The sequence below is a fragment of the Epinephelus fuscoguttatus genome, linkage group LG9, assembly GCF_011397635.1.
Source record: "Epinephelus fuscoguttatus linkage group LG9, E.fuscoguttatus.final_Chr_v1".
In the NCBI taxonomy this organism is placed as follows: domain Eukaryota; kingdom Metazoa; phylum Chordata; class Actinopteri; order Perciformes; family Serranidae; genus Epinephelus; species Epinephelus fuscoguttatus.
In genome coordinates, this window is record NC_064760.1 from 45520229 (window position 1) to 45547717 (window position 27489).

At 40.0% G+C, this 27489-nt stretch overlaps 1 protein-coding gene across 1 annotated transcript; it reads right to left on the reverse strand.

Moving 5' to 3' along the window:
• Positions 1 to 3415: 3415 nt before the first annotated feature.
• LOC125894704 (coiled-coil domain-containing protein 106-like) lies at positions 3416 to 6452 on the reverse strand. Its single transcript, XM_049586285.1, has 5 exons — positions 6291 to 6452; positions 5752 to 5844; positions 5501 to 5647; positions 4211 to 4483; positions 3416 to 3770 (listed from the first exon to the last, which is right to left on the reverse strand). Exons 1-5 carry the CDS (start codon positions 6442 to 6444, stop codon positions 3454 to 3456), a joined length of 984 nt encoding a protein of 327 aa, XP_049442242.1. The 5' UTR covers positions 6445 to 6452; the 3' UTR covers positions 3416 to 3453.
• Positions 6453 to 27489: the final 21037 nt, after the last annotated feature.

The window sequence follows — 27489 nt, forward strand, 5'->3', positions numbered from 1 at the left end:
AGGGGCTGAGGGTCACCACTTCGACTCTTCGGCTTGAGAAGGTTTTACTCATTTTATCTGCGATTATCTTTGCATTGTTTTTTTTTTTTTCACTTCGTTGAGTAATTCAAGCCTCTCTTTATCCAGTGTGTCTTGGCTTTCGCCAATAGGGTGTGGAGGGAGGTAATTAACCTCAGCTTTTTTGGGCTTTTTCACGTTTTTTGATGGGACTGCATCAGCTGGATGCTTCCTCCTTAATGTGTTGACTTCGATTTCCGGGTATGCATATTTTCGAGATTTTAGCTTGGCACGGTAATTGTGCATCTTATTTTTTATGCACTGTTGCCAGCCATATAACCCTGCAAACGATCCCGGCTCCTTAAGACATGGAAACTTGCCAACCAGGGCTTCAGCCACTGATAAGATCTGCTGACTTGATGGGTAAGCAGTGTAGGAAAAAATCACTTTTGAAAGTTCTTGCATTATTGCTGATTTAACACTGGCATCCATGAAGTCTTCCAGTGGCATGATATGATTTGTTTGCCTCTGCTAGGATTAGTTCTATGTCTCGGGAAAACTCTGGTACTTGAAATGGCACTGGCCATGCAGCAAGGCGACATGAATCAGGGAGAATAATGGTGTCCTTGGAACTTGATGATGCGCAGTCGGACACCTGTGAGGATGCATCATCATCTGCAGGGCAGATGTCCGTTTCAGTATTACTTGCAGGATGGGTGTTCACTGAACTCAGAGAGCTCAATGAAGATGATGGTCCTGATTCATATACTGGGTGTAGGTCAAGGGTGACGATCGGTTCTTTTAGGATCACTTTAAGAGTGGCCTTGTCGTACAAGTCAGCAGTTGAGGTGACACTGAAAAACTGATTGTCAAAGTCTTTGTCTAGGTATAGTAGTCCAAATTCCCCAGGCAACTGGAAAGTTTCAGTAACTATGGAAACAAGATCTTCCACTGTATTAGGAATTCCTATTGGAAGTGTCAACTTTTGAATGTTGTGTTCTTCTAAAATGACTCTTAACTGCACCGCCATTGTTGTTTGGGGTGTTTCCTCAGCTGTAGAGACAGAGAAAGAAAATAAATTGAGACAGATATTAATAGTTGATGAGCTTACTTGCATAGGCTTGCTTCAATATTCTTCTGCCAAATAAATAAATGGAGATTTAGTTCAGTGGAAATTTGAATAAATAATCTTTGATGGTCATTATTATTTTAAGAAGAGGGAGATGAGGAAAGAAAGAGAAGAGAGGAGAGCAGAACAGAGGAGAGGAAAGGAGAGGAGAGCAGAGGAGAGGAGGAGAGCAAAGGAGAGCAGAGGAGAGGAGAGCAGAGGAGAGGAGAGTAAGTATGCATCAAATGTTCCCATTTTCTGTGGCAATGTTGTATGTATCGTCCCTGTTAAATAAACATCACAATAAATAAATAAGACATGATGTCTGGCCATATAGTTGTTGGTGTGGGCAGCCCTTAAAACTCTTTTTGTGAAGTAATTGTTTTTTTGGTAACACTTTATAATAACTATACACTATTAAGCATTAGTTAAGCATTGGTTAAGCATAATTTAAGCATTAGTTAATCCTCAATTCCTCATGAACTCATCATGAATTCACCATTAGTAATGCATTACAAAGCATTAGTAAAGACAGTTATAAATGCTCAACTAATACATTACTAAGCATTAGTCAAGCATTAGTAAATCCTTAATTTTTCATGAATTAACCATTAATTCAACATTAGTAATGCATTACAGAGCATTAGTAAAGACAGTTATAAATGCTCAACTAATACATTACTAAGCATTAGTTAAACATTATTAAAGTGCTTAATTCATCATTAACTCATCATTTGTAAATAATTAGTTATACATTACTAAGCATTAGTAAACACAGTTATAAACGTTTTAAACTCAACCCATTTATAAGTACTTAAGCAGCAGTTGAGCATTAGTAAATGCTTAATTAATCACAAATTCATGATCTGTATAGCATTTATTATGCATTACTAAGCACTTAATAAACCCGGTTAAAAATGTTTTGTTGCTCATTGATAACCTCAGTTGTTAACACTTTATAAAGGGTTAGCAACCGTGTTAGTATATGTTTTACAAACACGTATTCATACTCAATGAATAACTTATTAATGCCTATTAATGCAGTTACTACTCATTAGTTACCCATTAGTTAAGTATATTCTGTGAGCCCATCTAAAGTGAGGACTATCTATGCTTTATAAAGCATTTATAAAGTATTTATAAATGACACAGAAGCAAAGATATACAAAGTGTCAGTTTTATTGGTCCCAAACAATACCAGCTCTTTTAAATACACACTTTAAACAAATACAATCTATAAAATTTCAAGTAAACTTGACTCAGTTTCTGTCAACCCACAAAGCCTTCACTGTCCTAAGCTAATAATTTGATGGGAAGTGGTGGGATCCCTATGGAGACCCAAGGCCCTTGAGTCTCCATAAGTCTCCATAGTTAAACATTGGAGGAAAATATGGCTATCATCAAATTGTTGGCCAAGGAATGTGACCAAAATGAAAGAATGAAAAAGGCTGTGTGGTTTGAGTAAGCCATAGGAAAAAGATGTTATTTTTGGCACGAACTAGCCCTTTAAAGTGCATCAAGTATTTTACAGTAAAACAAAGACACAATTTCCAAATGTTCCAAAGATAAGTGTGTATATAAAAAAAACAAAACAAAAAAAAAACAAACTGACACAGGCTACATGGTGTACAACCCCAAGATGTAAACTAACTTTTGGATGACCTACTGAACACTGAACACCTTCAAAGATTCTTTGACAAACATCTTCAAATAACAACAGTCTGTGATCGCATAAAATAGAAAAATAAAATACAAGCTCTTTTAAATACACACTTTGGAAACCATAACATTTCGAGTAAACTGGTGAACTATCCCTATCCCTAGGATAGGAGGAATATGCTCGTTTCCCATTGAAACACACTGGCGGAATCCCAGAATCAGGCAGCCACCTACTTCTGGTGTGTGTGTGTGCCCTTAAAGTGCACAAAGTGCTTTACAGTAAAACAAATATACAATTTTCAAATATTGCTAGATAACACTAGATAACAGTGTGTAAAAAATCAACTGACACACCCTAGCTCACAGGCTACATGGTGTACAGCTCCAAGGCTATATGGTGGAAAAATAAAACATTCTTATCTGACAAATAAAACTGCTCTATTAAATAAACAATTGTAAACAAAGAGCAATCACACTCCAAAGAAAAACAACTTCTGGATCACAGTACACAAGTACACAAGTGGATCACAGTGCTATTCAAGTAGGTAACCGGTCAAGTGAGGACAACTGAGCACACCAACGTAACATTTTTCAAATATTACATTTTTTTAAAATATTGGACAAAATATCAAATTTTATGTTGGTGTGCCCACTTGACCGGTATTCTCACAGTGCACCCTAGCCCAAGCTCACTTCTTGTTGAGGGGCAGCAGCTTGTTGTTGTTTTTAAGTGTTTTCACATTCTCCTTTATAGCAGAATCCTGTTCAATTGCCAGAGAGCTCTCGGAAGCAAACACTGCTAGTTTTACACGACCAGTTTTGTGACCATCTAAGATGTCCTTGTATCTGTTCGGTGCAGCGATAAAAAGCTCAGCAATGGGTGCAGTGGCCACCACTGTGTTACGATCTACACCGACGGTTGAGAACGCAGCACCCATGGTCCCTCCTTTACGGAATGCCTTTAGTATTTTTTGATACCTGAGCACTGCCTGCTTCGGATTCAGGGCTGCAATACAGAGAACATAAAATTAGTTTTATCCACATTAAAAGGTGTACACACACACACACACACACACACACACACATTCACATACACAATCTATATTATGCACACAGTGTCCTTTGTGTCCCCACAGTTAACCACAATAACCAAATACAACTATCATCAAGATATTGGCTGACAATAAATAAATACATATTTCCATGGGGTAACCATAGGGAAAATGTAATTGTGTTTGAACTATCCCTTTAATATCTTTGTTTTGCATTGTCGACTTTGAATTTAGCCCCTCCTCCCATCGTGAACGATCTGGCAATGTTTGCATAGTTTTTCATACAATGTAAATGGGAGGAGATGGTTAGCTTGTAATGGGTAGGGACACTCATAGTTAAACAATGTCTGCATTTATTCATTTGTGTGTTTTTATTATTATTTTTTTTTTTTACCTCTCTGACGTGCCTTTGGGCCCATCTCCTTTTCCTTCGACTTTTTCACCTTCTTTTTCCCTTTCCCCGTCTTCTTCTTGTCTTTCTTGTTCTTCTTTTTGTCCGGAGACGAGTCAGGCGAGACAGAGTCAGACTCCGACTCCGACTCTCTCTCACTGTCGGAGGACGTTTCCATTGAGCCGTCAGAAGAGGAACGTGAAGTCTTGCGTTTCTGGGAGGAGTTGGGTGCTGTGTTCAGGGTGGAGGTGGATGCTGCACCATCTTTTTTAAGAGCTATTTAAAACAGAAAGAAATCAAACATGCGGCATCATCTCACATGAAAGAGTTTAAAGCTTGTTTTGTATGCATTCATATAGTTTGACAGTTATTGAGTTTATCCGAGTTGTGTGGACCAGTGGTGCACAACTCAAATCAACCACCTCAATGATTCCCAAACGAATAATGATACAAAACTGGTTGGCTGTGTTCCTTTAACCAGAAAAGCACGCCCCCGGACCCTTCCCCTTACTAGTTAAATGAACACTTTTGAGGGCTTCAGAACTATGTACAAACAAGACGGGTCAGTATGCAGTGCACAGAACGGTTGCGGAGACCAAGAACAGTGGCCTGGCAGGGAGCAGACAAATAAAGGATGGATTGCGGGCCCATACTATCCAATAGTGTGCTGGTTTGTTGTTTCTGTCAGCAGCATTAAGAATTCCGAAATTTGTTTCCAGTTGCCTTCCAAATAAACATACTGCCTCTGAAAACATTATGGGTATGATATGACAGTGTGGACGGTGCTTTAAGAGTTCAGCCACGGAAATCTTATTGTTGTTAAGGAACACATTTTGCTGCCATACTAGCAGAGCTGGCTTCTCCTCCTCGTAGTAGCCTACCTCCATGGCTGGGAGATGTCCTTGTCGGCGCAATGCTATCCACAGCGCTACATCGCAGGGGTCAAAATTATGAAGGGTCTGCTGACCGCTAAGGGTCAATGTTGTTTCATTTTCTTCTAAGTCTGAAAATTCTACCTAGTAACAACTGCTATTATTAGATACGATGAGCCCTCAATCCTTCCCTTATCTGTCCGCCCCCCTTATTTTCCAGCCCACCCCGTTCTGCGCTCTGCAAACAGACTCATTTTGTATAAATCAAAACAACAAACAACTTAACTGAAATGAAGAAAAACACAAATTGAAATTAATTGAAAACAAAAATTAATAAAATATAATACAACAATATCTAATACAATTATAGTGGCCTTAAGTTGTGTCCAGAGTTATTATAGTAAAGTGTCTTTTGACTTACCTGCTGCCAGCTGTTCTTTCAGAAAATCTCTCTCCTTGGTCAGCTCATCAATCCTCTCCTGTTGCCAGCCTGCCTTCAGCTTATACAGCTCCAACTCATCTGCAATTTTTTTGTTTGCCAGGACTTTAGTTGGGGCAATGGACACACCTGATGGAAAGTAAAGTTCAGGTCAAGTCATACTACTACAGCTCTAGCACACAGTACAGTAAACATCAAAGGGATACAAGTCAATCAAAGGGTACAGTACACACCACTAGCATCTGCAATGAGCCTCTCTTCCAAAGAATCCATCTCCACATTCTCCACTGCTGCTTTCTTCTTTTTGGCATGTCCTCCCCGCATACCTAATACAGAGTAAATTGTTTATTGTATTAATGAATCATCTAGATTGCTGGTTCTCAAACTTTTTCATTTCAAGGCACCAAATTGGCACATATTAAACAGCTGTAGGCCTGTAGCAGTAATTATCATTAACTTTCATTTCAAGAAATTCCCAGTTTGGCATGCATTAGGCTACGGTCCCCCATTTAATGGCATTTGTGTTCCTGGGACCCCACTGTACATAAAGTCAATGTTTGACTGGCCCCGGAAATGTACAAATGGTTTGTACACTCTAACAGTTCCATAAGGGTCCATTATTTGCTTCCTAACTATTAACCCGGGGACTCCATGCTCCCTTCTAGCATCTAGAGTCTAGATCACACAAACACACGCACAAGCAAACACGTAATACACGTTCCGGGGTTGTATTCCATGTGGGAAGGGAAACATGAAAATGAAATGTACTCACCACTATCGACGGTATCTCCGTCTTCCACCGGTAATATGTCACTCTCTTCCGTAGTGGTTTTTTTGTTCCGTCTCCGCGTACCAACGACGCGCCCACTTGACACTGAGGACAACTCCGTTTCTGCAACCTGTTTGCCTCTACGATCAGCTGCCATCTCTCCAGCGTGATATGGCTCTCTCTCCGACTTCCGCATTTTGGAGCATGCGCACTAAGCGTTTTTGACGGTAGGAGCATGCGCAGTAGCGTCCTACACGTCCCAGCGTCCTACAAGTCCCAGCCTCCTCCGCGGTTCTGGAGAGCGAGACCGCGGGTTTTTTAATTTTCTCATATTGATGACACAGCTCTAGAAAAACACCTCGAGTCTATTTTTATTCTATTTATATTCTAAACCACTTCAGACCGCACGTTTGAAACAATGAGCAGGTTCAGAAAGTTTAAGAATCTTATTAGTGGGGACAGGACAAAAAGAAAAGCCCTGAAGCTAATAAAGTGGCTTCAAAAGAAGAAACTTCTTAAAAGGAAAATTAAATGCACAACATGCCATCACCAGATGAAATTGAAGAGGAGGACAAACAGTCAAGATCAGTATTCCTGGTAAGAAGCCCAATTATATCATCATATAACTTCAATGTGTGTCTGTGTCTGTCTGTCTGTCTGTCTAATTGTGTCATGCATTTGCATGGGATTGCATACTTAAATTTGAATTTATTGGGGGAAGCTTAATATGAAGCTGCAGGGTTTATGCAGGGAGGTGGTGTCTCTCCCCAGATTAGGTCTGTTACTCTGTTAACCAAGTGGTTCTCAACCTGTGGGTCGGGACCCAAAGGGGGTCTATGACAATTAGTTTTGTGTTACACTCCCATGTAATAAAAGATAAATCATAGCAGATGGGTAACTCCAGGACAAAACCTTGTCCAATGGTTTTCAGTTTAGGAGTTATAAAGACTTTGAGAACATGTGATTTAGAGCAATTAAATAAATGAATGAATGAATGAATAAATAAATTCCTTGTTATCATTCTTCTTATCATTCTTTTTTTCCCCTGTTGCTATTCTTCTAGGGTCTGTCGATGACCAGAACATGGAGCAAAACAAATTTCAGTCAGGCACAAATCCATCTTCAGCCACTCAAAAATACCCATCCGTAATTGGATGGAATTCATCTACAGGTAAGCAAGTAATAGCAGTATCATTAAACATGTGTCATAGGCTCACAGCTGACTACATTGCCAGTGTCTTTGTAGTAGCCATAAAATATACAATATGAAAAATCATGCATGGAATGTTTTATCAATTATTTGGATTAGGTTGAGTTACTGAAATCTGTGCACATAGCATGTCAGGTTCACAATAAACATTATTTATTTTTTGTCTTTATAGATTTGCTCAGGGGCTACGGCTGCGGCAGATCGACATGCTAGATGACACCATTGCGGGTAGCTCAGCAACCCTGAGCAAAATGGCCAAACGATTAAGGGGAGTGTGTGTAACTGCATTAAAAAAAATGAGAAGACGTACAGGTCAGAGGATGGGCGGCAGACGGGAGTTTGTCGCCATCGATGAGAGCCATTTTCGGCACAAACGAAAGGTGTGTATTACTAATATTTGCTTCCTATGATTATGAAATACAGTCAACCGATGTTTTGTATTTGTTCATACTGTACCTAATCTGTTTACATATTTGTTTTGTTTCTGCATCAGTATGGGAGAGGAAGAATGGCTGGTGCCTGGAACCGGAAAAAATGGGTGTTTGGGATGCTTGGTGTAAAGGAGAACTCTCGAAGGCCAATTCTACGCCTGGTAGAGCGGAGAAACCAAGCACATCTGGTGCCTCTGATCACCCAACATGTGCGGGTTGGGTCCAACATCATCAGTGATCAGTGGCGCGCTTACCGTGTGCTCCCTGCATTAGGGTATGTGCACCACACGGTAAACCATAGCAGGTCCTACGTTGATCCCCTTACTGGAGCCCATACCCAACATATCGAAAGGGCCTGGAGAACTTACAAAGAGAAGATTTGGAGGCTCAGGGGAAACCGAACAGAATCCTTGCTTCAAGACCACCTTGCAGTCATTGAGTGGACTGAATGGCTTGCCAAAAAGCACCGTCATGGTGCATTTGGTAGGTTAATTCATGACGTTTCAAGAAAATACAGGTAGTGTGTTGTTTTTTGGCAAGCCATTCAGTCCACATAGTCATTGTGTGTGTGTGTACGTGTGTGCGTGTGTGAGAGAAGGAGGGAGAGGGAGGAAGAAGGAGGAAGAAGAGCGGGTGTGTGTGAATGATGAAGTACTCCTTGGGGGAGTTTATTCGAAATGTTATGGTTTCCAAAGTGTGTATTTAAAAGAGCTTGTATTTTATTTTTCTATTTTATGCGATCACAGACTGTTGTTATTTGAAGATGTTTGTCAAAGAATCTTTGAAGGTGTTCAGTGTTCAGTAGGTCATCCAAAAGTTAGTTTACATCTTGGGGTTGTACACCATGTAGCCTGTGTCAGTTTGTTTTTTTTTTGTTTTTTTTTTATATACACACTTATCTTTGGAACATTTGGAAATTGTGTCTTTGTTTTACTGTAAAACACTTGGTGCACTTTAAAGGGCTAGTTCGTGCCAAAAATAACATCTTTTTCCTATGGCTTACTCAAACCACACAGCCTTTTTCATTCTTTCATTTTGGTCACATTCCTTGGCCAACAATTTGATGATAGCCATATTTTCCTCCAATGTTTAACTATGGAGACTTATGGAGACTCAAGGGCCTTGGGTCTCCATAGGGATCCCACCACTTCCCATCAAATTATTAGCTTAGGACAGTGAAGGCTTTGTGGGTTGACAGAAAATGAGTCAAGTTTACTTGAAATTTTATAGATTGTATTTGTTTAAAGTTTGTATTTAAAAGAGCTGGTATTGTTTGGGACCAATAAAACTGACACTTTGTATATCTTTGCTTCTGTGTCATTTATAAATACTTTATAAATGCTTTATAAAGCATAGATAGTCCTCACTTTAGATGGGCTCACAGAATATACTTAACTAATGGGTAACTAATGAGTAGTAACTGCATTAATAGGCATTAATAAGTTATTCATTGAGTATGAATACGTGTTTGTAAAACATATACTAACACGGTTGCTAACCCTTTATAAAGTGTTAACAACTGAGGTTATCAATGAGCAACAAAACATTTTTAACCAGGTTTATTAAGTGCTTAGTAATGCATAATAAATGCTATACAGATCATGAATTCGTGATTAATTAAGCATTTACTAATGCTCAACTGCTGCTTAAGTACTTATAAATGGGTTGAGTTTAAAACGTTTATAACTGTGTTTACTAATGCTTAGTAATGTATAACTAATTATTTACAAATGATGAGTTAATGATGAATTAAGACTTTAATAATGTTTAACTAATGCTTAGTAATGTATTAGTTGAGCATTTATAACTGTCTTTACTAATGCTCTGTAATGCATTACTAATGTTGAATTAATGGTTAATTCATGAAAAATTAAGGATTTACTAATGCTTGACTAATGCTTAGTAATGTATTAGTTGAGCATTTATAACTGTCTTTACTAATGCTTTGTAATGCATTACTAATGGTGAATTCATGATGAGTTCATGAGGAATTGAGGATTAACTAATGCTTACATTATGCTTAACCAATGCTTAACTAATGCTTAATAGTGTATAGTTATTATAAAGTGTTACCGTTTTTTTCAATAACTGTACTTGAAAAGAGCACACACATTTGATATAACAGAAATAATCAACCCATTACACTTACTCAGATGTGCAAATGAAGTGTTTAAGGGACACCATACGGCCATCTGCTGTATTGTATGTCTCTGAGTGAGTCTGTGAGTCTCTGCTTGTGTAGGACAGACGAGAGGACCTGAAGAGAGGGCAAATAGTGAGGGTCCACATATACAGACTCTGCCTGCAACAGAAATAAGAACAAAAAAAATATATTACACAAGAGAAATGATCAGACATGTACCTGGGAAGACAAATATATAAGGGATTATGTATAGTTCAGAGGTTGTTATGGAGAAATAAACCCAGAGATTATGCTTTACAGGGCGCGGACTTGCAGTGCCGCAGAGACGAGAGCTGTGACACCGGGTCCAAGGCTCTGATCATGCAGGTTTGGTTTTAAGCCATGATATGGAATAGAACCTCCACTCTCCCTGTAACAGCTAACAAGTTACAAGTCATTTATCTAACATTACAATAAGTCTTAAGTTCTTTAAAGAAGGTAGAAATTAAACATAAGGTAAATATCCTGCATGGTTTCTCTGTGCTCCTCTGATCAGAGCGGTCTGTCTGTCTGTTATACTTGACAAGGGTCTGTTATACAGAAATAACAGACTGTGTACTTACCTCACTAAAATAAAGGCATTGGAACTGCATAAATTAACATTCATGCTTCATAGAATAAATTACAAAATTATGAAAACATTTATTAAACACTGACATTCCAACAATACCCAATATAAAATAAAATAACGGACCGCTGCAGAGACCGACTCTAGCAGCCATGCTGACGGAGCTAACAGGTAAACAAATACACGTGTGAAGCTTTTCAGATGTTGGCGACATGTTGGTGTTTTTTACCACACTTAAAAAAAGCTTAACTATCTCCTTTACAGTCTGTGTGTTGCCTATTCAAACCTCCGCCCATTCAACGTTAGAAAAAGCGGGCGTTGACTAGTTCCTGACCTTAAAACCAGCAGTCAGACACAGTCATGCATGCTGACTAATCTTGTAAAAACCACACCGCGAACACATTTCATTGCAAACCCTACTTACCGGCAGTTATATGTTTTATAATGGGATATTGGTTATGTTTGTTTCTCCATGCAGCGATTTGTCCAGATGGTAAAACAGCCATGGTGCCGCCAGGGACAGATTCAAACTTTCCTTTCAAGTAATGGCACGCAACACAGACTCATGCCAAATACAAGTGAAGTGGAATATCTCATCATTTCATAAATTACCATTTGCATTCCCACTATACACAGCAATAGCCCTATGTAAATAGCTTACCTTCACTGCAGTGGTTCGATGGCAGCCGGAACGAGAGGAAGATGGCCAAGTCCAAAAGTTCCCTCTCCCACTCGCTCAAACACGCGGTCTGACGCATGCGCAATTTGGAGCACAGATGGCTAGTCACTACGTCATCATAGCCGAAAACGTCACTTCCGTGTCCAATCCAAATCGCGGACCAATGGTGCAGTGCTGTGTCCCCTGCTGCAACAACAGAAACGATGTAAATAAAACCATATCTTACTACCGCTTTCCTCTGGACGAAAAAGAGAAAAGAAGATGGCTGAAGTTGATACGGTAAGTTGGATCTCAAATTATGAACAATACAGCTTAGTGTAAGCTAGCGCCAGTAGCTAACGTTAGCTAGCTAGTGTTAGCGCTAACGTTAAACATTAGCTTATGTAACGTTACCTGTCTCTATGTAACTTAAAAGCAAAAATAATAAAGTGTGTGTGTCTGCGTATGTGTCTGTTTTGATTGACAGCAATGCAGAACATGCACTGCTGTGAATGTAGTTAGCTAAACAGAATTTATCACTCTTGTTTCCACACCTCATAATCTTTTTGTGATAGTAATATGGTAGTGGTGTGATTTACCTGAAAGTCTTTGTGGATGACACAACTGCAATATTGCCTGTACTGACACAAGAAGAAGGATGACAGTATCTGTGCTACATAGAAAATCATTAGACTATGATGGGGAAAAAATGAAGCAAAAAAAACACTTAAGTATGTCTATATATAGCAAAGCAACACATGTCTGATAATCGAAGTTGGTTCTGCAAGTTGGAGGGAGCCTGAGATGTAAGATGTTCATTGCCACTTAGTTCTTTAAGTAATGATCTTTTCTTCTTTCTTTTTTTTTCTTTTTTTACAGGTGTGATGATTTCACCCCAAACCTCAACTCAAGGGTCTGTGGGTGGCATTTTTCAAATGGCAAAGCATCTGGGCCGACACAGTTTGCCTGGAAGGAGGGAAAGGCTTTCCCCGACCACATCAGCCATCCTACCAAACGCCAAAAGAAAATGCTCCCAGGCCCAAGTCACCTTGACATTGCTCAACAGACCCCTAGTACTTTGAGTGTTTTGGTGCTTGAAATTGAGAATGAGATGCTCAGAAAAGAAAATGACAAACTGAAAAAAGAATTGGAAAAACAAAAACAAACATTTTCATTTAGTCAAATCTCCTCCCACCCCGACAGAGTCAACTATTACACTGGCTTGCCAGATGCTGCCACAGTCTTCTTTTTGGAAGCCCTTCTTTCCAAATTTGATCTCCAGTATCACTTTGATTGGAATGTCCAAATAATGCCCCTAATTGATCAGTTGCTCCTGACTTTGATGAAGCTCCGACTGAATTGTGGTGTCCTAGACCTTTCTACGAGGTTTAATTGCAGCCGTGCCACAGTCACCAACATCTTCATCAACATCACCAGTGCTCTGTATGACATTTTGTATGTCGGCATGATGGAAAACAACATCCCCTCCAGATTCAAGAACCAAACATCCCTGCCAGATTGCTTCCGGCCATTTCCCAACTGCCGCATTGTGCTAGACTGTACTGAAGTGGCTGTCTCCAACACAGAAAGACTGGACACCCAGAGTCATCTGTACAGTCATTACAAAGGATGCGCCACGCTTAAAACTCTGATCGGTGTGGCTCCCAGTGGAATTATAACCTTTGTCAATGACCTATATGGTGGAAGCACATCGGACAAGGCAATAACAGCTGACTGCGGAGTATTCCAACAGCTAGAACCAGGTGACATGGTGATGGCTGACAAGGGCTTCACTGTTCATGACATTTTGCCTGCAGATGTTTCGCTGAACATCCCAACGTTTATTGTCAACGGACACTTCACAATGGAGGAAGTTAACCACAACAGACTTATTGCCAGTGCGAGAATTCATGTGGAGCGTTCCATTCAGCACCTGAAAACGTTTCACATTTTGGCCTACATCCCATACCAGTATAAGAAGCATGCCAACAAGATACTGAAAGTATGCATTTGTCTCACAAATTTACAGAAACCCATACTCCGTGAAATAGCATGAATTGTTTGTCACTGTCTGCCACATTGGCAATATCAGCCTTGAACGTTTTTTGTATAGCCAGTCACTTCACACAACACCTTCAGTCACTTCACACAACACAACATCACCTACAACTGCACCCAGACCTACAACCTGCAGCTGAAGCCCACCCTCAGCAAGATTAAGCTCCTCTGTGTCTTCTCCCTTTCCTCCGAGTCATCACCGTGAGAGAGGTGGGGTTTTATGTAACATGTGATGTGTAACATGGTATCAAATATCATGACTGACATGGTGTAAACATATTATACAATATTTTCAAGTGTCCTTGCTGAAATCCCAGCATTAGAAGAAATGGTGGTAGCACTTTATAATACAGCCCGTGTTTTACGACGTAACTCCCCGTGTCTTACGGCGTAACTTCCCGTGTCTTACGGTGTAACTCCTCTAAGACCTGCCGGGGTCTTACAGTGGAACTGCTACTGTCTTATGCTGTCACTCCCAGTGTCTTATAATGGAACTTCATGCGTCTTACCTTGCACTTACTGGGACTTCCCGGGTGACTCTCTGACATCTACCATGACATTTTGGGGGAGCCTATATGGTTTAGTTTCACTTATGACTTACAGTGTAACTCGCTATGTCTTACAGTAAAACGTCTTACAGTCCAACTCCTTTTGTCTTACCATGTAGGCCTACTTATTAAAACTTATAACTATAAAATCAGATATGATTTACAGTTTTAAAATACACGAAAATCATACTGCAATATGTAACCTGTTTAATCACACAATGAGTGTAAGTGCCAGGTACCTGCATGGTAAGGAAGGGTGAACAGTGTGCAATTTATAATACAGCCCGCTCCTGATAAGTACAGTGTAGGTCTCTGGTAATTACAGGAAAGTCCCTGGTAGGTACAGCAGAAGTCTCGGTGCTTAGAGTGTAAGTACCAGGTACCTGCATGGTAAGGAAGGGTGAACAGTGTGCAATTTATAATACAGCCCGCTCCCTGATAAGTACAGTGTAGGTCTCTGGTAATTACAGGGAAAGTCCCTGGTAGGTACAGCAGAAGTCTCGGGTGCTTAGAGTGTAAGTACCAGGTACCTGCATGGTAAGGAAGGGTGAACAGTGTGCACTTTACAATACAGCCCGGTCCCTGATAAGTACAGTGTAGGTCTCTGGTAATTACAGGGAAAGTCCCTGGTAGGTACAGCAGAAGTCTCGGGTGCTTAGAGTGTAAGTACCAGGTACCTGCATGGTAAGGAAGGGCGAACAGTGTGCACTTTACAATACAGCCCGGTCCCTGATAAGTACAGTGTAGGTCTCTGGTAATTACAGGGAAAGTCCCTGGTAGGTACAGCAGAAGTCTCGGGTGCTTAGAGTGTAAGTACTAGGTACCTGCATGGTAAGGAAGGGCGAACAGTGTGCACTTTACAATACAGCCCGGTCCCTGGTACTTACAGGGGAAGTCTTGGGCACTTAGCATGTAAGTACCAGGTGTCTGCGTGGTAAAGAATAAAGATATTTTATAACTCTGAAGTTGTCATTGTGTGATTAAACAGGTTACATATTGCAGTATGATTTTCGTGTATTTTAAAACTGTAAATCATATCTGATTTTATAGTTATAAGTTTTAATAAGTAGGCCTACATGGTAAGACATCAGGAGTTGGACTGTAAGACGTTTTACTGTAAGACATAGCGAGTTACACTGTAAGTCATAAGTGAAACTAAACCATATAGGCTCCCCCAAAATGTCATGGTAGATGTCAGAGAGTCACCCGGGAAGTCCCAGTAAGTGCAAGGTAAGACGCATGAAGTTCCATTATAAGACACTGGGAGTGACAGCATAAGACAGTAGCAGTTCCACTGTAAGACCCCGGCAGGTCTACTGTAAGACAAGCGAAACTACACAACAGGTTCCTCTAAAATGCCATGTAGATGTCAGAGAGTTACCATGAAAGTCCCAATAAGTATATGGTAAGACACGGGAAGTTATGCCGTAAGACACGGGGAGTTACGCCGTAAGACACGGGAAGTTATGCCGTAAGACATGGGGAGTTACGTCGTAAGACACGGGGAGTTACGCCGTCAGACACGGGAAGTTACGCCGTAAGACACGGGGAGTTACGTCGTAAAACACGGGCTGTATTATAAAGTGCTACCGAAATGGTTGTGATTTGATGTGTGAAGAAACTTAGGTTGATGTCTTGAATGTGATTCAAGTGTATTCCTTTTCTGTTTTTTCCTGGACATGTATAAATGTGTATTATTGAAATTTGAATAGTTATTTTTCCCTTGCTAATCAGTTTTCCCAAACTGAAAATTTTAAAAATAAATGATTCTCTCTTTAAAGTCTATGTTTATGTCTGTCACAACATTATATTCTGAAAAATAATTTTGTTTAATCCACCATCAGTTGAATGAACAATTGAGAGAAGTACTTGGACATCCACTTCAAGTGTATTCCTTTTCTGTTTTTTCCTGGACATGTATAAATGTGTATTATTGAAATTTGAATAGTTATTTTTCCCTTGCTAATCAGTTTTCCCAAACTGAAAATTTTAAAAATAAATGATTCTCTCTTTAAAGTCTATGTTTATGTCTGTCACAACATTATATTCTGAAAAATAATTTTGTTTAATCCACCATCAGTTGAATGAACAATTGAGAGAAGTACTTGGACATCCACTTTGACAGGCTAGGTGCAGGGCAAGCTGAACTAGCTGACAAAAACAAATCTTCACACTGGTTATATTGCTCCCAGTCACTTTATTCTTGACTTTGACTACACCGAAACATTTCCATTTGATTCCTCTTGATACGGCTTATTTTTTCTCACAATATATAAAACAACATAATACATAAAACAGCAGTTAAACTGGTACAATTGCACAGATGTGAATATACCTTATAAACAAGTAAAATTTAGGAAGGCTTCAGCAGGCTTCACCATTCAGAATGAAAATCCTGCTCTAGAACAGGTCATGAATGCAGGGTCAATACAATAATCATTTCACATCTGTGATAGGGCGTGAGGCAGGAAACAATCCTTATAAATGGTTTCTAAAATGTTAATGTTGCTTGCCCATGGTGGATCTTTATGGATGAGCAGGATTACAAGGTCCAGAGGAGTCCATACCACCAGATGACACGTGCTGGCTCCTGTCAGGTGCAGGTTACCCTATTTTTCCATGTAACAGTTGTTACTGTTAACGAATAGGTAGTATGTGTAAAATTTACCCATTACTTTATAATTCCTTGGCTGACTACAATAATCAAGTAAATTTTATACGGTTTTCATAGATTATATTTACCACTCTCCAAAATCACTTTTTTCAGTGTAGCAGTATAATTCTTATGTCAAACAAGTATTTTTTTGGCAAATAAATAGACTATCTGCAGACACAACTGTAACAAAATACCTCGATTACTATTGAGTTGTGTTTGTGCTCGAGGGAAAATTGTCATTATGAGAATGTGAGTTATATTTAACCACTTGTACGTACCACTCATGAAATAATTTGTTATATGAGTGGTTCTTGAATAAGATCTGATGAACTGATTGGCATGGAAGTGTGGGTGTCTTACTTTAATTTACCAAAGGTCCATCATTTCTACTTTTTATTTCAGTCTTAAAGCCTCTACAATATGCCAATATGTGAAAGTTGTGATTTTTACATAAACCTTTGCATCACTTATGGCAGTTGTGCCTTCAAGCTCCCAGACTACAGCGTTATGATTGTGCCTAGATACAGCCCAAAGGATTTTCTTCAAAATGGCTCTAACCTATTGTCGGGCCATACTGACAACATACAATACCCAGGTGAACACTTACAGGGATTAATTGCACGTTAAGGAGAAACTCATTACAGTTAGCAAGCTGTTGCAATAAAGCAGGATTAAAAATGATGATGAAAACATGTAAGGATCTCTTGAGAATATTCTGGCATGTGCTGAGACCCACAAGAATAATGAGGCATCCTTGCAACACAATTGCAAGGATTATATTGTAAAAACAGAATTTACTGCAATGTGCTAAAGTGACACAGCCATGTCCCTCTCTGAAGAAACATTTTCTGTTGGGATATTTATCACTTAATGTATTGATTTTCAGAGATCTAGGCAGTAATAGTTTAATTGTCCCCTCTGAATTTGTCAGATTACTTTGGCCTTTTCGGAGTTTTACAATTTCCACACACAGCATGATCACAGTGCCAGAACCGCTATTGCACTTCTCTTCTTTTTTAATTGTGGATTTTGAAAATATGAAGCAAGTGTGCTAGTTGGTGAGCTGAGAAGGGAAGGGATTGCTATATCAATAGGGACCCCCTATTCAGTCACCTGAGACAGAAATACATTAAGGCCGCTGACTTGGAGAGGGTCAAAACAAGGATTACCTCGATTATGTTTCGATTTTAGCCACTGCTACCATGAGCTATTGGGATTTGATTTTTTGTTTTTTTGTTTTTCTGTTCACAGGGAAAGGGAAGCAGGTATTCTTGCTGAAGGCTTGCCAAATGGCCATTGGGTAGAAAGCTTTAATGTAATGTCAGGAACCTTGATAATGAAAAACTGTGTTAATGGGAAAACACTGTAAACATTTTCCTGCCTTGAGACTACTGTTCAGTTAAGTTGATTTTAGCAGTTCCACTGGTCAGCTTGCAGTATCTATTAATTAATGTTTTTACATTTTCCTTTCATCTGTAATTAATCCAAACATTTATCATCTTTGACATTAATAATGCAGAGGATGAATATTTAATGAATCAACCTAGCCTGCCCTCCCTTTCTCAGAGTGGACCATGACCATTATATACAAAATAAATAAGCCACAGGTTTTCCAACTTGCTCTGGCTCTGTAATGAAGCACCATTTTATTAACTTCGGCAAAACTCTTAAAGAAGCAACAGACAGCATTTTTGCCTATATATATATCATTATGAAAATAATGTGGGTTGCACAGGGTAGTATACACAGTAAAATCAGACTATCAGCATTTACTTAATGGCTTTGCAATCTTTGCAATAAGTTTCTGCCACCAGAGACGAATTTTCGCAGAAAAAATCTGTTTTACGGCAGGAAATGCGTCATGTATTGCGAAACTGGTTGGTCAGCCAATCAGGGACTGGAGCTGGTCCTTATGAGGAAATGGCCGGGGCATGAGATAGTTGAGTCAGGAGCACAATGGCAGACGGACAAAGTTTGGAGGTAAGTGAAAACAGCCTCCCAGAAGAAAACGAGCTAATCTGTCTGAGGAGGTGAGGATGCACAAAAAGGAGAGTGATAAAAGAAGAGGAAAAAGAAGAGTAAACCTCAGTCAGGCATTCAAGAGATGGAGGGAGCTCCGTGACCCAAAAGGCTTCAAAACCGATGTCCAGTGTAGTGTAATATACTGAATTACTGAAGACATATACTGTACCTTTAAGTTGACTTTTACAAATCATACACTGGGTTATTATTTCATGTATTCTTATGACACACATACACTCACTCAGCACTTAAGCATTGTGGTGGAGAAGTACCTAGGATTAAAAATAGCATGAGGATGGGCTCAGAAACACTGGTGGAAAGTTAGGGGAATTACAGCTTGCCCTGATATGACCCTGGTAAGAGGAGGCGGGTCTTAGACTGCCCAGAAAAACATTATACGGTGGACCTGGCTCCAAGGGAGAAAAGGAGAGTGGGGAATACTATTATGAATGAGTGCAGGGATTAAAGCAGCCATCAGGGGGAGACGAGAAATATGACACCGTTATGTTTTAGCTCCAGGGGGGGAGGATTAAGGGAAAAAAGACGACTCAGCAGAAATCATCACAATAAAAGCGAAGTGCACAAACAAAGAAATTCCAGTCTAGCTCTGGAGTTTGACTCAGTGAGTTGTGTTGTGCTAATGCCTGTGTGCACAATAAAACTCAGTTGCATCTGATTCTAAGTGTCTCCAGTGATTTTTTTTTTTACCTCTGAGTATTTGAGTTTTTGATATCTAGAAGAAAACAACGAAAGTCCGTTCGAGAGGAAAGGAACGAGGTCGCAAGCTTTCTGGCCCAGCTCCCGACCATTTGACTTTTGTTTCTACACCAGCTAGCTTTCTTTCTAAAGGATCAGTAAGTAACATGGATACATGTTAGCTAGACGAGAGAGGACTGTACTGTACTGGCTGCTAGTTCATTCCTAGCTGGCCAGCATCGCAAATCGCCGTAACCAGGGACCGGGTAGCAAGTGTTGGTCGGCTGCCATTTTCGTTGCCATTATTTTTCAACAGTCACCGGCTCACTATACATTATCCCTTATGTGTCTACTGTTGTTTGTACTGATACTGTGCATATTGGTATAATTTACTGTGAGTTGTTTGTACTGGTACTGTGCATTCTGGTATAATTATTTGCATTACTATTTGTTTTTTCTTCAGATAAATCTGATAATTATTGCTCAGTCTCTTTACTCATTTATTTAGTATAGTGTCCATACACCTTTTCATTCTACATATACACAGAGGTATACTGGTGGCTTTACAGCCTACATTTTATTGATTATCTCTGATCCCCACGGTCAATTTGGTCTTTGCGACAGTGCGAGCAACACTGCTGACGCTAGGTGGCGCCAAGCTTAAAAAAAAAAAAGGAATCCTCTCTGTTGCCTCTTTAAGTAGTTTCACTTTAATTCAATTCTAAATCAATTGTATTTATAAAGCCTGGTATCACAAATCATAATTAGTGTTAAGCCCTATTTGGACGGGATTAATTTAACGTGGAGACATGTTTGTAATCATTACAGATAATGTCAATAAAAATTTGATGATTTTTACCTTCTGTGAAATGGTCCGGAGAAAATACCTTGGGCAATATTAATCCTGTGCGAACGCGATCCTCTGTAAAAATGTATGTAAATATTTCGTCACGTCCTGTTTATAACCATTTTTCCATGTTTACAACTAGTTTTCGGCTTTTTTGGATGATGGAGATGCTTGAAGAAGCATTCGGTGTTGTTGTCATAGTGGACATTCTTCTAATGATCGCCTAGCCCTACGCTGAAGACGAATCAAAAAGGTTGAGAAGAAAGCACTTCTCAGAGCCACGAGACTTCTGGTTGTGTTAGGTAGGCCTAATATAAATCCATATTGCTAATCATTGTGGACACACAATCCTGATCATGGGCACTAATTCATATTGGGCTAATCATTAATTATTACTATCCTTCAGCTGATGCTTTATGCCCTGCTCCACCATCATCCTCCACCACACACAGGACACATACAGGAAGCAACATAGCATGCACATGCCGACAGGAAGGTGATGCCAGGGCGCAAACTGAGTTACCACTCCCATCTCTGGTAGAATTACGGAGATTTCTTGTCCCGTGCAAATCAGACATTTATATTACAGACATCCTGTGGTAAACTGACATTAGTCCACATCCCTATGTTCAAAGTTTATTAAGGATAAACCCCTTGAGATGCATCATCTCGTTTTCAAGGGGGTTTGATACAACAATGAAAAACAAATGAAATTACAAAACAATACAAGAAACATTTCACAAATAAACGCCCAAAACAGGCCAGTTACAAGAAAGACAGGACAATACAAGGATAACACCCAACAATACAGGTAACACACAACAAGTAAAACAAGTTACAATAGCACATTGGAGAAATAAGTGCACAGATAACTATAATAGAGTAGCTTAAGAAAAGAGAAAGAGAAAAAAAAGCAAAGTGAGTGGAATGCCATTACATTTCCAAGATAATGACTCGTAAAATGTAAAACAGAGATTATTCAAAAAAATAAATAAATAAAAATAAATAAATAAATAAATAATATCCATCACCTGAGGCATATGCAGTTTAACTTAAAATAAGAAGACAAACTGCTTTTGAACATGTAGGATGTCAGGAAACGAATATGTGGTGGTAATTTATTCCAGTGTGATGGGGCCATAAATCTAAAAGCTCTCTTTCCAATTAATTTGTGAACAGAAGGTACAGTGAAATAGGATTGTGTTGAAAGTCTAAGTTGATATCTTGATGAATACTGGACTAGATATTGTTTTAGATAATGAGGATAGTCAAAATGCATGCATTTAAAAATCAGTTGAAGCCAGTGAATATGTCTTCTTGTTTCAAGTGATGACCAGTTAAGTGAACTATACATGGATCAGTGATGAGTGGTGAAGGGACAACCAAGAACAAATTTACAAAGCTTATTATAGGGTGTATTAAGAGGCAGGAGATTAGTCTTGGAGGCATTCATGTACACAACATCAGCATAATCAAAAAAAGGAAGAATGAGTTGAGAGGCTAATTTCTTCCGGGTGTTGAGGGTGTTGGGATTCACAAGACCACAGATGATTTATCATTTGGTAAAATCATCACTGATTTCAAGGCTTTTTACTCTGCATGCTCTTTGTCTTCAAACAAAGAGAGCTATGCAACACCCATCTCCACAGGAGATCTCACCTCACATCTCAGTGAGACTCAAGTCCCAAAACTTGATTGGACAAGACCTTTTACAGTGACATGTGACTCTGTGATGTCACAGGCATCTGTACAAGATCTTCCACAGACCTTTCTCTTCTTGCTCCAGGAGCTTCAACAGCTCACACCGCTCTTTCCGGCTGGGCTTGAAACAGCCCAGAGGCCCAGACCACTAAAGGGAGAGCAACTGATCACAGACTCTCGCAAACACAAGGTTTGCAACAAGCTTTCCAGCAACACAGAACTAAGTGAGTTAGCACCCAGAGTCTAACTCTGCAAGGACCCCGAGCGACCACCTTCCTCGGATCAGAACCTTTGGAACAAAAGGACTCAACCAAGACTGCACCTGGGACCATCTTCCCAGCCTTCTTCTGCCAGCTAACAACGCAGCACACTACTAAGTGACTCTTTCTTCCATCCATTCAAGGATCAGTAATGTAACAACTGGGCATAGCTTATCACAGCTTTACAGGCTAAGCAAGACTGTTTAACTTGTTGTATGTGATTTAATGCTGTCATTGAGTTATTGTTGTGATAGTTTGCAGTTAGGTCACTGATTAGTTGGCTTCGCCAAAGCTAAGTTTACTTTGCTAATACTGTCCACAAACAGACTCTTGCACGCAACTAAACAATCTGTGCACTAATCCAGACCGCTTGCAACACACGTCACATACCCCAACCAGGCATCTCTAAGTTCCCGCTTCTTTTCCTTTGTCTTTGTCCTGACCACATGGTCAGACAAGCACCTCCCCCCAAAACTGAAGCAGCCTTGATTGGGCCATTTTGGTAGGTGTCTGTTGTCAGCCATTTTGTTTTGTAGGCCAGACGGCTCCTTGATCACCACACCCGCCTTTGTCTTTCTCTTCTTTCTCTCTCTCTCTCTCTCTCTCTCTCTCACACACACACACACACACACACACACACACACACCAAGCTTGTATATAGTTAGTTAGAATTTGTGTGTTTTGGTTTGATTTGCTAATTTGTGAATAAATATAATTCTTTGGAATCATGCCTGCTGTCTGTTTAATGTTGCACAAGGGTGAATGAATAGTCAACCTCTGCTGCGTCAAGAACTACGAAATCCTTCAGGCGTTACTGTTAATTCTGGTTGTTGTCATTAATTTAATTATTAATCAAACTCCAAATTAATAGTTTAGCCTATTTTATGAGACTGATATCTTTAACTGGCTATCATTTTTCTCTTTACGGGAATGGTGCCCCACGAGGTGATTTAATGTTAATTAAGTCACATCATTTAAAATTATTATTAATTATTAATAATTATTATTAATTATTTCTGATAGCCAATTAAACCCCAACATATTTGGTACCTCCATGTGAAGCCTAGTGTGTTGACCCCAACATTTATGGTGCCGCCAAGTGAGGTAAATATATGTTGATTCCCAACAAGGGTGAAACAGTTCCTGGAATGATACAGAACACTAATTCCATAGTTCACTTTATGAAGAACAGAATCAATATGTATTTTGAATGATAACTCACAAAACTATAGTAAAAGATTTGGCTTTTTTTAATAATAATTTATTAGATAGGAGCCAGTCCTGTACAGTATTGAAGTCAGATTGAAGAGCTGTATGAATTTGTGGAAGGTTGGATTTGGAGCTATAGATGACTGTGTCATCTGCATATAATTAAATAGAGGAGTAGGAGCAGATTGCCGGAAGATTGTTAATAAAAATGGGAAATAGAAGTGGACCCAGGGTCTCACCTTGGGGGACACCTCTTGAACATAAATTTCAGATTTATGACCTTGAAGAACAACACACTGCTTTCTATTGTGAAGGTAAGAGTTTAACCATAATAATGCTTTTCTGGATAACCCCACAGCATACAACTTGTCAAGAAGTAAATAATGATCAACTAAATCAAAAGCTTTTGTAAGATCGAGAAAGATGGCACCTGTGAGATTACCAGCATCACAAGCAGAGAACACATCATTGGTAAATTTCAATCGAGCAGTAGAAGTTGAATGATTGGGTCTAAAACCAGATTGAAAAGGGGATAGGATATTATTAGTCTTATGATGCTGGAATAACTGTTTAATTGTGTTTGTCGCCGTCTTTAAAGAGAGGCTTCCAGATAGCTGGTACCTCACAGGTAGATAAGGACAGATTGAAAAGGTCAGGGAGTGGGAACATAAGCACCTGAGAAGCAAGTTTAATATATCTGGCTTCAGTCCCATCAAGACCAGCGCCACTGCTTGAATTTAACTCTTTCATAGCAGATAGGACTTCTGTAGGTGTAATTTTCTTAAAGGAAAAACTAATATGCCGAGAGAGTTCATTATGACAGTGGTTATAATGAGATTCATCAGGAATATGACCAGAGAGAACAGAGGAGAAATGCCAACTGAAGACCTGGGCAACAGCGCAATAGTCATGGATAATAGTGTTACCATCTCTAATTTGGTTTATATGATGTTTATTATTTGTATTTAAAATTGTTTTAATAGTGCTCCAAAACCTTTTAGGGTCTTTGAAATTATTAGAGATAGAGTTCCTATATTAATCAGATCCCAATCGGCATTTGACCTGGACATCCTGAAATTCGCCCACGCCTTATCTCTCTGACGAAAAAGACTAATAAGATCAGGATTAATCCAAGGTAGGTGTCTTCCTTTGATCTTAGATATTTTCCAGGGAGCATGTATATCTATGACATTTGTAAGCTCTGAGTGTAAAAAGTCTCAAGCATCCTGAGCATTGGGGATCAGCTGATATCTATCCCAGTTAATGCCTAATACATCATTAATAAATTGTTCTGTGTCAAGTTTCTTACCTGGTCTAATTTTAATTAGTTTAGGTCACTGAAGTAGTCAGGTAGTACACCAGTGTTACATCTGTCTGGGTGCATGACAAGGATCCAATCAAGTAAGGTCTGAGATGATGGAGTGATACGGGTAGGTTCATTAATAAGTTGTGTCATATGCTATGTAAAACTAATCCCGTCTGAATAGTACTTTAGAGGACTTTACAACATACCGTAATCAACAGACTGAAAAAATTACATTACGGAGTTACATGACATACAGCAAAACAAAAACAAAACAAAACAAAACAAAACAAAATACAGCGAAAGATTGTCTACAGGCTATTATGCATTCATTTTCACATTTATTGTGAAAATTCATCATATCTAAAAAAAAAAATAAATAAATTATTCATTTTAGTCACAGATTTATGTAAATAAATTGAAATGTGAAATATTTGTGTAACTCCAAGTCAGTAAAACTTCAGGAATGTCAATCGGTCTATTTAGGAGTGATTGTAAATCAGTTTCACTTGCTTTGATGCAAATGAAAGTGACAAAAGGCGCAATGGAGAAGCAAAAGCAAGACAACCCCCAAAAAGGGAATGGTTTTGCATGTGGTGGCTAAAGACAGTTGCTCTCTCCTTATCCTTACTGGCTGATTCTTCTCTAGTTTTGTGTTCTGCTAGTGTCCTTGTCACTACTGGCAGCAAAAGGCAGTACCTGTAGCCCAGTCAGGTTGCTCTGGTAGTCCAGCTTCTCCAGGATGGCACATCCATATGTATGGTCGCAAGATGGTTAGCTGTGTCTCCCAGCACAGTCTCAAGAGCATGGAGGAGATACCAGGAGACTGGGTGTTACATGAGGAGAACTGGACAGAGCCGTAGAAGGGCATCAACCTGGCAACAGGACCGGTATCTGCTCCTTTGTGTAAGGAGGAACAGAAGGAGCACTGCTAGAGCCCTACAAAATGACCTCCAGCATGCTTCTGGTGTAGATGTTTCTAATCAAATTGTCACAAACAGATTCCATGAGGGCAGCTCGATTGGCTTTGCCAGAGAACACCATAATTGGCAGGTCAACCACTGGCACCCTGTTCTCCTCACAAATGAGACTAAGCACATGTGATAGGCGTGAAAGTGTCTGGAGACGCTGTGGAGAAAGCTGTGCTGCCTGTAACATTATCCAGCAGTGTCAGTGATGGTCTGGAGTGGCATATCCTTGGAGGGTCACACAGACCTCCATGTCATAGCCAACGGTACCCTGACTGCTGTTAGGTTCCTGGATGAAATGCTCAGAGCCATTGTCAGACCTTACACTAGTGCAGTGGGTCCTGGGTTCCTCCTGGTGCAGAACAATACCTGGCCTCATGTGGCCAGAGTGTGTAGGCAGTTCCTGGATGACAAAGGCATCGATGCCACTGACTGGCCCTCTGGTTCCCCTGACCTAAATCAAATTGAGCATCTATGGGACGTTATGTATCGGTGCATCCGACACCGCCAAGTACTCCCACGCATTGTCCAGAAGCTAACTGATGCCCTGATAATACCCGCAGACTCATCAGGAGCATGCCCAGACATTGCTGGGAGTGCATGCAGGCAAGCAGGGGCCATATACACTACTGAGTCACATCATAAGTTGCCGTGATAAAGTTCTCACATATTGGATCAGCCAGTGATTTCAATAATGTACTTTGATTTTCGGTGTGATTTGGAATCCTCAGTAAGTTGATGATTTCGTTTTCCATTGACCATTATTAAGTTATTTTCTTCTCAACAAATTATACAATGTACATCAGTAAAGATTTTCAACCTAAATGATTCATTTATCAAAATTAGAATTAGAATTGGTTTTATTGCCAAGTAGGTTTTCACATACAAGGAATTTGGCTTGGTGTATTGTTGCATAAGAAAGAATATAAAATATATAAAAATATAGAGTATTTAGAAGCACAAGTATAAAAGGGAAATACAGCCTGGTTCCAGACCATAGACCCCGCCCACTCAACTGAGTAGGCTTGCATCTCTGGTCTGGCATACTGCAATGAATTCGCGATTTATCTCGTCCAAACGATGGAAGGACCAATGAACGCCGGGGGTGGGGGCGGGTCTAGCAATTAGCCAATCAGCGCCACGCTGATGTCAAGTTGTGCGCTGGTGGGTAACTGGTGAGGATAGTAACAATGGCGGCCGCTACAGATCCTACAGACCACATTAACGATGCTATTGAGGTATTTCGCTACTCTTGTTAACGGAGGACCAAATTAAGGAAGCTGCTAAACTAGATGTAACGGCAGCTGGACGTGCATGGCAACGGAGACATTTTAAACAGGCAATGCTCGCTTGTTTTCAGCACCCCCGAGGCATGGATACTAATGACGTCAGATTCTGGGTGAGTCGTTGATCTCTACTGATTGGTTAGGGAAAAATCAAATTCCCTCCCCCTTGTAAATCGCCTTCAATGGAGGTAATGTCAGACTGAAGGTTCTGGGAGCTTCAGTCTGACAATCAGGCTAGACATACTATAAACATTCATCTTCTAACCGCTTCATCCTCACGAGGGTCGCGGGGGGGCTGGAGCCTATCCCAGCTGACATCGGGCGAGAGGCAGGGTACACCCTGGACAGGTCGCCAGACTATCGCAGGGCTGACACATAGAGACAGACAACCATTCACACTCACATTCACATCTACGGACAATTTAGAGTTATCAATTAACCTAGTCCCCAATCTGCATGTCTTTGGACTGTGGGAGGAAGCCGGAGTGCCCGGAGAGAACCCACGCTGACACGGGGAGAACATGCAAACTCCGCACAGAAGGGCTCCCACGCCCGGGATCGAACCAGCAACCCTCTTGCTGTGAGGCGAGAGTGCTAAC